Source organism: Ranitomeya variabilis, chromosome 8, assembly GCF_051348905.1.
Source record: "Ranitomeya variabilis isolate aRanVar5 chromosome 8, aRanVar5.hap1, whole genome shotgun sequence".
NCBI classification, from domain to species: Eukaryota; Metazoa; Chordata; class Amphibia; order Anura; family Dendrobatidae; genus Ranitomeya; species Ranitomeya variabilis.
This window is the reverse complement of record NC_135239.1, coordinates 198,781,226-198,793,800: the sequence shown is the minus strand read 5'-3', so window position 1 is coordinate 198,793,800 and position 12,575 is coordinate 198,781,226. Positions and strand designations below refer to the sequence as shown.

The 12,575-nt window shown below is 40.6% G+C and overlaps 1 protein-coding gene across 3 annotated transcripts in view; it reads right to left on the bottom strand.

Moving 5' to 3' along the window:
• TAFA1 (TAFA chemokine like family member 1) overlaps positions 1-12,364 on the bottom strand; it is a 368,499-nt gene extending 356,135 nt beyond the window's left edge. For all 3 annotated transcript variants that reach the window (XM_077276059.1, XM_077276058.1, XM_077276060.1), the window contains exons 1-2: positions 11,944-12,364; positions 9,278-9,401 (exon numbers count right to left, since the gene is read on the bottom strand). In XM_077276059.1, coding sequence (XP_077132174.1) covers positions 9,278-9,401; positions 11,944-11,982 — 163 coding nt within the window. In that variant the 5' untranslated portion in view covers positions 11,983-12,364. The remainder of the gene's footprint in view (positions 1-9,277; positions 9,402-11,943) is intronic.
• Between the last annotated feature and the right edge of the window lie 211 nt (positions 12,365-12,575).

Here is a 12,575-nt window from a genome sequence, read left to right as displayed (position 1 = left end):
AGGATGAGAAACTCTACTGACACCACTTTGTAGCTTCCTGGAGTTACGGTATGTTCAGCGACTATACTTAGTGACCCCCACTAAGATCTTCATCTATCTCAAGAAGAGGTCCCTATATCACGATCCTGGGAATGGAGAGATGGCACCTTCTCATTCCAGTGGTCCTGTTCTAACGGAAGATGCAGTTCCAACATAGAGATGCGCAACTATGAGACATTTGTGGTATATCCTATGATTGTGTCATAGATATGAAGATGGGAATACCCCTTTAAGAAGCAATTTCTTGCTCTTTAACCATTCTATTAAAAACAGGCATGATGTAAAGCAATCTAAAATAATTACTACATATTCTTACTTTCATTCAGTGTAGGGGTGGTGAAGCTATAGGAGGCCCATAAAAACATTAGCAGTCAAGCCCCTAAGGTGGAGAGCCTTTCATTCTCTGTAGCATCATCAGAAGAAATTAGTGTAGAGTCAAGTTGCAGCTAGTACAATACCTGACCAAGGCCTCACGTAGCAGAAGTCTAAACGTCAAAGCAGTTAATCTGGGCGACATGATATCTTGTTGGCTCTGTGAGGGAATCATACGGAGTTGGGGCATCATGCTGTGTTGGAGCTGTTGGGGCATCATACTAAGTGTGGGGGATCATACTGAGTGTGGGGGATCATACTGTGTTGGGCTTGTGGGAGCATCATACTGAGTGGGGGGCATCATACTGTGTTGGGGCATCACACTAAGAGGGAGGATTCATACTGTGTTTGGTCTGTGGGGCATCATACTGTGTTGGGGCTGTGGGGGCATCATACTGAGTGTAGGGATTCATACTGTGTTTGGGCTGTGGCAGCATCATACTGAGTGGGGGCATCATACTGTGTTGGGGCATCACACTAAGAGGGAGGATTCATACTGTGTTGGGTCTGTGGGGGCATCATACTGAGTGTGGGGCATCATACTGTGTTGGGGCTGTGGGGCCTTCAGAGTGAGTGTTGGGATTCTCACTGTGCTGGATCTGTGGCAGCATCATACTGAGTGGGAGGCATCATACTGAGTGGGAGGCATCATACTTAGTGGGAGGCATCATACTGAGTGGGGGAATCATACTGTGTTTGGGCTATGGGGACATCATACTGAGTGGTAGGCATAAAACTGAGTGTATGGCATCATACTGTATGAGGGGCTGTGGATATATCATACTGTGCGAGGGGGGACTTTGGGGATATACTGTGTCTGGGGCACTTATGGGCATCATGCTGTGGAGGGTATTATATGGTTTTTAGGGTCACTGCGATGACATCATACTATGTTGGGGCTGTGTGCGGTATGATACTGTGTTGAGGGTCACTGGGGGGACATCATACTATGTTGGGGGCACAATAATATGATGGGGGCACTGTGGCATTATACTTTGCTGAAGGCACTGTGGGATCATCATACTGTGAATGTGGGGGAATTGTGGGGAAGAATTCACTATGGGAATATCATACCACGTGGAGGGAGGGATAGGCTGGGACACCATATTCTAAAAGAGCCGTAAAATATAAATTCTTCTGGGTGAGAACACTAAAGGGCTTCAGTAGTGACACCTTAAAACATATCTCTCTCCATGTTTCTAAAGGGTGGTAGGTATGACCCTGCCTTCTCCGCCAAATAGTTTTTTTTGTGTGGGGAAGCTGGGGACTCAATCAGGCCCCATGATTTGTTTGTACGACCCCGATGGAAAGTTGTGTAATAACACGGTGACTCTGTAGTAAGTGTTTGTAGCGGCAGCTCGGTCTGTTGATATATAATGCCCCGAGTATGATCAAGAATACATGCTTCAAACTAACAATCCATGCTGATAGAGGAAAACGTGGACACAAGGGACTTCTGGATGAATAATGTAAAAGTCCTTGGTGACTACAAATTCAGATGTTCCTTGACAAAAAGAGGCAGAGTAATTACAGGGTTCTCTGGGTTTTCTGTTGAGCACAGATGACTCTTAACACGGCCGGTTGATCTTATTTAGCTTTTAATAAAAAAGAATTTGGGCAATCCGACATTAGCGGTTATGTCACATTTATTTTCCTATTTAAGCAAGCAGAGGTCTGGTGAGGAAGACGTCAATCATTTTTAATGCCACATAAAGGGTTGATCAAAAAAATATAAAGTTCTCACCTATCTGCAGGGTTTATGATGACTTCCTGATTGCCGAGACCTTTCCCTTTCCTAAGAACTTTGCGTTAAAATGCCTGGTTGGAATTGTGTGTAGCCTCACATTTGAACCACTGCTACAGATATATTGTGTAAGGGACTGGTGGAGATGGCCAAGTTCATCGCTTGTCTATCTCTATCAGTCCTATAAAATGAATGAAGTAGTGGCACGCAGACACTTCAGGACTCCATTCTTGGAATCGGAGGAGATTCCTGGACCCCAGTGGCTCACAAGTTACGTGTATGTGACTTTAAGGAACAACACTTAAAGGTAGCCATTCTAACTGACAGAACCCATCTATTTTAGCTCTGACTAATGTATATAACGGTTTTTCAACTCTTGCTGATGACAGATGTTGGAGAACTTAAGATTGGGCATGTCATATGGGCAGATCATGGGCAGCTATAGGGCCCTTGGCGAGAATGGACGAATTTCCCCTTGGCAAATGGGTAGCAGCAGCCTGTGCAGGACTCCTGAACTGCATCATTTGTATAACTGGAGTATGGAATTGGCGTAAGGGTCAATATGAATGGGGCAGAAAGTGAAACAAACTGTAGTGGGTGGAAAAAAACAATGTAATGAAATACCCATCGTCAACTGTGCTATGGGGCCACCACTGCTGTTAGAAACTAACCAAAGGAAGAGTTGAACTGGAGTTACTTGGGCTCACCAAGATAAATTGCTCTGAGGGTTTAACCTACATTCAAACAGCAGAAATACCTTGAGACAAATTTTGAAAGATTTTGAAGGGTGTAGAAGGAATGATAAACTCGAACCATCATCTTTACTCATCTGTCCTGGCTCCAGTGCCAACCCTTGCTTCCTTCTCCTATAGCAGGTTCTATCTGTGCTAGTTTGCAACTGGTTACACTGGTAACCTAGCAAGCATGTCTGATGCCAACACCCAAAGGCCTTTTAAGGCCAGCTCAGGCAGTCATGAGTTGCCTGAGTATTCAGGAAGTCTACCATTATACCACATGCATTTGCAGGAGTTATCCTCATCTTCCACTATACTCTGATCCAGCCTGATAGCTAATTATCCTCCCTGCAACTCCTGCCTGCTTTCTAGCATCCAAACACCACTTCCTAACTCAGTCCAGTGAATCCTGTTGTTGAAATCTCTGCTGAGTCAAGCCACAAGTTACTAACCCGTCTCTACTAAAAAGCTCTGCTTTGTCAAGCTACAAGTAACAAGATCATTTCTGCTACCAAACATACCTGTTTAATTATGTAATGCCAGCGATGAACAAATTGATTTGCAGACTCCTAGTCAAGATGCCACATTAGTATTCTGTGTCCACAAGACTGGGGTCCTTAAACCGCCTCCTACCTGCCAGTATTTTGGTGTCCTTTTTTGATTAGCTAGCCTGATGTGATGTAAAAGGTGCTTCACCCCTCAACAGTGACATCATGTTACGCTGGATAATCAAAAGAGAAGTCAGGGATGCTGGTAAATGTGTGTGGGGGTTTGCAGGGCTTCCATCTGGTGGCCACTTACTAATGTTAAGGCAACTAGAACAGGTTCCTACAAATGTAATGGTTCATCTCTATTCGTTAATGTTTTCTTGATTCTATTGTATATTATAAGTCTGCTGCTCCTGTGGTTAACTGTTTCCCTGCTGCAAGATACCTGATTGTATACATGTTTCTGCTAATCCTGTGGTTAACCATATCCCTGCTTCAAAATACTCAATTCCATATACTTGTCTGCTTTTTCTGTATGTAAATGCCCTCCAGATGCATCTCCTGCTTCAACCTTTGTTTGACAAACTGCTGTTCTGCAAAGCCTTGATGATCCATGTTTCATCCTGCAAGTCCAGCTCCGTTGTATCATCACCTCAGGTCCGTGCTGTCCAGCCCACCATAACCTATGACTTAGAGAATCTACTTTACCAGGTGAGTCCCTAACGCTATAACAATAACATGATACTGTACACGCCTCAGTATAGAAAGCATTAGCAGTTTTACTGTCAGAGTTTTGATAAACCTGCCTCACTATATGATGAATTAGCAGTCTTAGCTTGTGTATACAGTCAAGTGCCATCTCGCTATATCAGCTCTGTAAAATGTAGAAGAAGAATTAAATCACCAATTTTCTAATTAGCTAATCACACACTATTCCCATAATAGAGTTATAATTGTTCATTATGTCACCGGTAGATGGAGTGTCTTACCTATTGCCGCATAATTCCTTTAAATATTATCACGCTGTCATCGGCAGGCATTCGCAGAAACTAAACTGATGGAAAAATGTATGTTTTGCGTTCATCGGTAGATAATGGGTAGTTATCTCGTATGTCTTCCTGTTTTATTATTATGGGATGGCGTAATCTTGTAAAAACCTAAAGGAAAGTAATGATCCGGTCCATATAGCTAGCGAATGACAAATGATATCCTGTTGAACTGATTACAACACAGATGTGACCATTTTGTCCTACTACGTTTAATTAAGGATGTGCATCACCGAAAAGCGGGTCTTTAAATTTGATTGTTTTATCTGGAACAGTCCCCTCAACAATAATCTTACTACACAGTGTCCTTCTGCTCAGACCCCAGCGATCAACTGAGGGATTACGGCAACAATCGTGGAGCTTCCCTACAGCACCCCAGTAGGGCAAATGAAGAATTACATGCTGGGTCCTCCAGATGAACTTAAAATAATACAGATGTTACCATTCTTTATTTGTATTTATTTTTCCAGAACTTATAAATGAGAAGTGAATTTGCCTTATTATTCCAGTTGTTAGAATTAAATTTGGCTATTTCTGTCTGTTTTTAAGAATTCCAAGCAATGGCTAAACTGGCCAAATACAGGTCATATACAGTAAAAAAAAAAAAAGTCCTATATGGCCAAGTTCTCTAATCATAGTGCCATTAAAGGGTTTACCTACACTGGACAGCTTTTATCTTTTAAGAAGGGACCATAAACTGCTCACAAGTGATCCCACTAATTAGCTATAATCTGTGAGAAAGAGAGAGATCAGCACCAAGCATTCAATTTCCCTGCAGTGCCTCCAGAGGTGGACTGAAGAATTACATTTTGATAAATGGGATGTTAGTGTAAGAGGTCCTCCAACCAAAGAGAAGTTCTTTTTGGTCCAGCTAATAGATCACATGACCCACTTTATATTTGAATTTCTTCATAGGGCAGTGAAAAATGATTTTTCTAAATCAGACATTCCCTATAAAGATGTATAACAATGACCATAATGATAGTCTGTCACCATCCATTAATGCATGCAACAATGCGATCCAAACATAAGCTTATCCGTTTCTCACAAAGCTGGGTGATAATGACCACAATGACAGCTCTCACAGGAGTCGCCCCGAATGGAGGGTTAGTCTAGCCATGTACATGGGGGACGACCCACAGAGAATGGTAATGACAGCTATAATGGAAGTCAAAAAACTTTACAAAGAAGTGCAAAAATGTTGAAGAATTTTACTGAAATTTTTTTTAAAGTGTGAAATGCATATAAATTATGGGATGATAAGAAAATGCAAGAGTTACCAAATCAGTTTCCTTGGCTTGTTCTTCTGGTGTGCAACACGTGAGTGATACAAACCGATCGCCAAATTCCACTCATCTGTCAATGCTGTGGATGATGTCTTAAGAGACTGGAATTGGCTGCCTAGGATCAACTTCCCATCAATCTTACTCACATATGGTATAGTGAAGGAGACTAAAAGAGGCGCGATGGAGGGGGGCCGTGCCGCTCCTAACCAGGTGATGAAGCAAATGTGAAAGCTTCACTCTATCTATATCACAACCCTGAATAAAAGATATGTCATTTTTTAACATTTCCCTAGTACTTGGTATGCAATTGGCGTCTTATTGCGCCTGCTTCATAAAAGAGGTCATTCCTCGGGCTTTAGCAAATGCTTCCGAGATGCCCGTCTGCTCGTTTCCCCATATTGCTTTGATAATTCCACTTGTTCAGGCTTGATTTTTTACAAACTGGAAATTTTGCTGTCTGGTGATTGAACAAATATTTTTCCTATTTGGAAGAGATTTGAGGATCAGGAGATATTCATGTTGTTTTCAAGCTTGAAAAAACAAGGTTATTCCTTGGCAGGAGACCAACGATTTACTATAGATCTAGGTTCTGGTTTGTCGGGTTGACAGTTGTTAAATAGGCATTGGGTTTTTTGGTGTCCTTTATAAGCCCTTTCCTCATTAAGATACAGACACAACCATTGGAAACTTGGCATTGACCCATATAAGAGTAGATTTATGAAGAGTGACATAACAATGTTCCTTGCCTTCTAAGCGGACAGTAGGATGGACAACAAAGCCAACACTCTTAGAATAGTCATCTAAAGGTCTTGGGATCTGCATAAAGACACTTGAAGATGACTATGAGATTGGCCCACCATAACATTTTCTCAAAAATCACATATTGGTGATATGAGTCTGATCACTAGAGGTCTGATAGCTGGGACCCCTTCAGAGCCAGAGAATGAAGCACTGATGGTCCCCATAGTCATAGTCTAATCATTGTTCATAGGACTAAACGAGATGCGATGGTGTTCCGGCATGACCAGTGCTCCATTCCAACAAGGGAATCATGTGTACCATTCTCCTGACACTTGTCACATCTTGTGGTGGTCCAACCTCTTTAAACTACTGAGGTCATCATCACTATGACCCTATGACTTGGCCGCCAATGCAAATTTTACGATGGTGTAAATCAGATATCTCCAACATTTGGCTTTCCAATTGCTGGAAGTTACCACTGGCTTCAAGATAAATATGCAGCACTTGTAACAGAACTTTATATCAGAATCTTACAGTTACTCCATAAAATGAAAAGACCTATGAAGAACATCAAAGTTAATTGACTTCTACATGGCTACTAATAGGCTCACACATGGTTGAAATGAAACCCAAGGCTCTTAGAACCTAAGGACCTTGAATCTTACACGTAGACATATGGAGATTATAAGTATAATTAGAAAGTGGATGTCACCACTTTCTATGTCTACATAACGGAGCTGAGCATGCAAGCATGCATTCTATACTATAGTCTAAATAATGGGTCTCCAACCCTTGGTTCTCCAACTGTTGGGAAACTACAACTTCCAGTATATCCAGGCAACTTGAGACATTTTGAAAGTTTTAGTTTCCAACCTGTTAAAAAAAAATATTGTAGACCACTAATAGACAATTAAGAGCGAATTGTGGTGGACTTCATAGATAGGTCCTCACAGCATCCACAGTGGTAGGTACATAACTAGATCTATGGACGAAGGTGTCCAACAGGGGTTTATTGATAGGAGATCGAGGAGTTATCGAGCACCATGAAGCTGGATAATGTTATAGCTTGTAACTAATTGATGCCAACATTGGTTTCTGGTGGGTAGTAAGTAAGTAATTCATGCCCAAATGATGAGAACATACAAAAGCCATAATTGAAATGACGCTCTGTCTTCTGTCTTAACTGGCTTAGGTGGACCTTTCCTTGTAGGACATGGTGGTAAGTATTTACTCAACGAATGGCGGAGAACAGGAAGAAGGTCCATGGGGATGTCTTCCTGTTAATGAGAACATTCACATACTTCATCAGATATATCAAGAGTCAGTTTTCATTAAATTGTACAGGATCAAAATTCCGACACCTCCGCATCATCGATCTTATGCCAACTCCTCCTCCTATCATATCATACCAGATAGGTGAGAAGCCACACTCTACATTGTAAAAGACACCATAATACATACTGGAATGTTCAGCATATCAAAGCTCACCATCTGCACCAAGATTTTAGTAATTGTTCATGGTCCACCGTCACAAACTCAAGCAATGCGAGACAGAAGGCAAACCTTAAAGGTAAGTCCCGGTAAAGCCAAATCCTTATTGGATCACATGAGACGTTGTCATTTGGCACGACACCATGATGAGTTATATAAACCGCACACTGGCAGCTCTGATACATCAGCATCTTAAGTACGGGGAAACTTCGTTTTTTTCTCCAACATGGCACCCAATCCTATATGGCAACTTTTACATAACAAAGTCCTCTGACCATTGGATTATTCAGTAAGGCATCGTTTACCACTTGGCCATCTGGAAACTCATGCAAGAACTGACCTCATAGTTCTGTCTGGGATCATTCACATTTATCCAGAGCAACAGTTGTTGTACTGCACCCTTCAAAGACCTGGATCGGAAAAAAGTTGCATATTGCTTCTTTTTTTTATCCAACTCACCAGTTTTCCAGTAGAAACTGGTGAAATGGTCAGAAGACAACCGATGCCACTTTGACATCACTGATCGACGGATCCTGATGCCACCGATAAATGGAAACCCAACCGAATAAATCCCAGCAAGGACGAAAATGACAAATACAACGTATATATAAAAATGAATTTCTCAACATGTTTACGTCTGGCAGTCAAACATATATGTCGGATTCATTGATTGGAACGATATCTTGCAAAAAAAAGCCACATTAACCCCTGACACAAAGTGACCAACCCACCATAGTTAATTCATGAAACTTAACCAGCAACATTCAAAGGATGCAAAAAAAACCCACAACTATAATAATAATCTAATTTAATCTAATCTAATATATATAGAAATATATAGTGAAATTTTTATTCATTTATATATTATTTTTTTTTATATATGTAAATACATATAAATAAAAATGACACATAAATGTATGCATATATGGTGTTATTATATATTTATATATATATAAAATTACACCATATGTATATATATATATGTATATATATATATATATATATATATATAATTTATTATTTATAATAAATAAATAATATTAAACTTTTCTTTAAAATTAAATTAATAATTATTATTCTTATTACATTTAATCTAACATTAGGATATAAATCGCACATCTGAAAGGTCTTAAAACTGGGGAAACGTGACACACAGTATTACCAGGGATGGATCCAGGCTTCCTGACAGGCATCCTATTAAATAACACGACAGTCAAATTCAAAATGACTGATAACAGAGAGTAATAACTTGCATGGGCAAACGTCACCAGTGAATGGGAACATCACTAAGTGAAGACGCAGTGATTGGATATGACAGAACGTGAAGGCTCCTTACCTGGCCGGTGAAGATGATGTTGTTGAAAGCTCTGCTGATGGAGAGACCCCTGACAGAGTAGCAGCACACAGGCACTTATCCACAAATAGACGAGCCAAGACGTTGCACAGACCATCGCCATTCTCTAGATGAAACATGGACATGATGAGTAATTATATTCCTGACCCTTCATTTCAGGGAGGATCCACATAGTAACAATCAGAATATAGTGAATGACCCCCCGCTCGGCTCTGCTACACCACACATAATAATACCAGGGAGGCTAAGAGCATGAAGACAGTCCAGGGAAAAGAGTGCAGCCGGCAGGGGCAGATGGAGCACTTACAAGTACAAATGGCTCTCTAATAAACGAACTGTCTGCAGTTCTGTGTCATAACAAAATTACAACCTCCTAATAAATAAATAATAATAATAATGGCAGAATATGAAAGCAGAGATGAATTTGTCAATTAACTCTGCGAGGCTGGAATATGGAGAGACTGAAATTTGACTGTGAACTCACAGATGGGTATTGTGATATAATGGAGACATCACATGCTCAGCTCTGCTACATCTGGGAAGCCAAGCTCTGCGTCACCCGCTAATGAAAGGCGCTTTAGAGTATGTTCACACAGGGAGGATTTGTGGCAAAATGTTTGCCTTCTTGTTGTCGAAACAAGATTGTATAGATGTTTGCAAGTTTCATTCATATGTGCGACTGTCGTAGCAATGTCTGCATCAAATCTGGTGAAAGTAAAGTGATCAATATGTGGTGATAGATAGATAGATAGATAGATAGATAGATAGATAGATAGATAGAAGGATAGACAGATAATAGATAGACAGAAGGATATATATAGATAGATAATAGATACATGATAGATAGAAAATAGAAAGATGATACATAATAGAGAGATGATAGATAATAGATAGATGATAGAGAGATTATAGATAATAGATAGATAATAGAAATATAGATCATAGATAGATACATAATAGATAGATAGATAGATAATAGATAAATATATAGATAGATGATAGATAATAGATAGATAGATGATAGATAGATAATAGATAGATGATAGATAGATAGATAGATAGATAGATAGATAGATAGATAGATAGATAGATAGACAGATAGATAGATATTTTTATTATTGGATGTAAAGGGACAATGTATAATGAGTATAATGAGTTAATGACCCTTAATTCTCCTATGACCCGGGCAGGACGGGTTCAGTTAATTGTAATTCTTGAAAACACTGGTTATACAGCAGTGACGTGTGGTGTGATGGGGCTGGCTAGTGACTGTCTCTGTACATCGTGTGCTGTGATAATATTTTATATCAGCCAATTAATCATGGCTCGGGCGCTCTCCATATTCAGCCAATCACACTGTTATGGCCCCTTATTTAATAGTGCAGTAATCTGACTGAGGGATATGACACTCCAGTCCAGTGGGGACGTGTCCTCTCACTAAAAGGCTTAGTCACTTGTAAGTAATGGGAAAACCTTTCCCTGGTCCTAGAGGAATTGGCCAGATAGTAACTGTGTGACCCACAGGATGCGGGAAGATATTATGTGGCACAATGCAAAGTATTTTATATGGAAATTATGGGATTATGCAACTACACAGACTCACTAATACCAGTGTGTGTGTATGTGTGTGCATGTGGTGTGTGTATATGTATGTGTATAGTGTATGTATGTGTGTGTGTGTGTGTGTGTGTGTGTATGTGTATAATATTTGAAAGAATGTCCAATCATTAGCAGTAAAGTCTACATTCTCTCCCACCCTAAAAATATAGTAAATGTGGGTATTTCTGTGTGTGGACGTGTGATTGTACAAATGTTTATAGCATAGGGAGGGACCTACATACATATTCACTTCTGTTTACAAGCATCACATATATAAATGTAAATAGAATGAGATACATAGATTCAGACTTTATCTAATCTTGCAATCATTTACTAATATTTAATTATGTATCATTTTTTCATTATTCTTTCTGTCTAGCAATCCTTTTTCTAAAATCTATCTAATCTTTATATTAGCCAACTATATTATTTTTCCATTTTTCTTTCCATCTGGAAATCATTTTTCTAATTTCTCTCTTTATCAGCTTCCTAATATCTATTTATGATCTATCTATCTATCTATCTATCTATCTATCTATCTATCTATCTATCTATTCTTTCTCTCTCTCCTCCCTGACCTGCCTTTAGAGATCCCACACTGCCAGCATTGCTTGCAGCTGTCTCTGCACAGGGCACATGGGCACCAGGCAGATGAAGTTGGTCAATCACATAGAACTTATCAAGAATTCACTTTCCCCATAAATTATAAGATCCCAGCAGAGCTGAATGTGTCCGGAGCTGGAAGACCTTAGCATACAATACAAGCCATGGTTCCATGCCACAAATCCAGCTCTGCTACATGTATCCATACAGTATCTCTACACTCCCCACACACAATGAATAACATTATTGCCATAGGGTTCTTCCTGTCCATCATCCTGCCCCAGACCAGCTGCTCCCCATTTCCCAGTAAGTACCCTCCTGCAGCCTGACCCAGACCCCTTATCATCTCTGATCAATAACTCATTGCATGGCAGCTCCTCTCTCCTTCCCTCCTTGCTACATCCCATCCCTTGACTTTTAACATCTGCATTGTGGCAGCTCCTTACCTGTATAATCCAGCCAGAGGCAGGGAGTTCCAGGGACATTCATTGGAATGATCTAACACTTTATAAAATCCATTTGCACCAAAATAAGCCTCATTGTAGGAAGCTTTTTCCCAAATAATCTTCTTGCTGGGGATTAGTACAAGGTGCTGTGTGCTCTGCTGCTCACTCCTACAGGATTTGCACGAGAGGAAAGAGACATCACAGCTCTGACTGTGCTGTCAGGAAAAGTGGCCAAGATTTGGAGGGTGGTATCTTGCTCATTTTCCTCCCTTTACATCCCTTTCCAGCATCACCTGGTGGTGCACAAAGCCCTAGTTGTACAGGACAGATCCTTCCCTGGCAGCGGATGAGCTGAGAGTAGAGGAGGCTGCAGCTCTGCGCGCCGCCCGTGTGCAGCCCGTCGTGTGAGCTGCCTGTGACTACTCAGTGCATGCCTCCTCTAGCTCTTAAAGGGACACCACACGACACGATTTCTCCTGCTGACTGCCCAGCCTTATGTGATTGCCCACCAAACTTCCAGTGTCAGCTGAAGTGTCTCATTACCCAAATGGATTTCTTTTTCAGAGTCACACAAATTCATTTGAAATATGTGCCCTATTACCGATGATGTGCCAAAATGGCAGAGGAAGCTA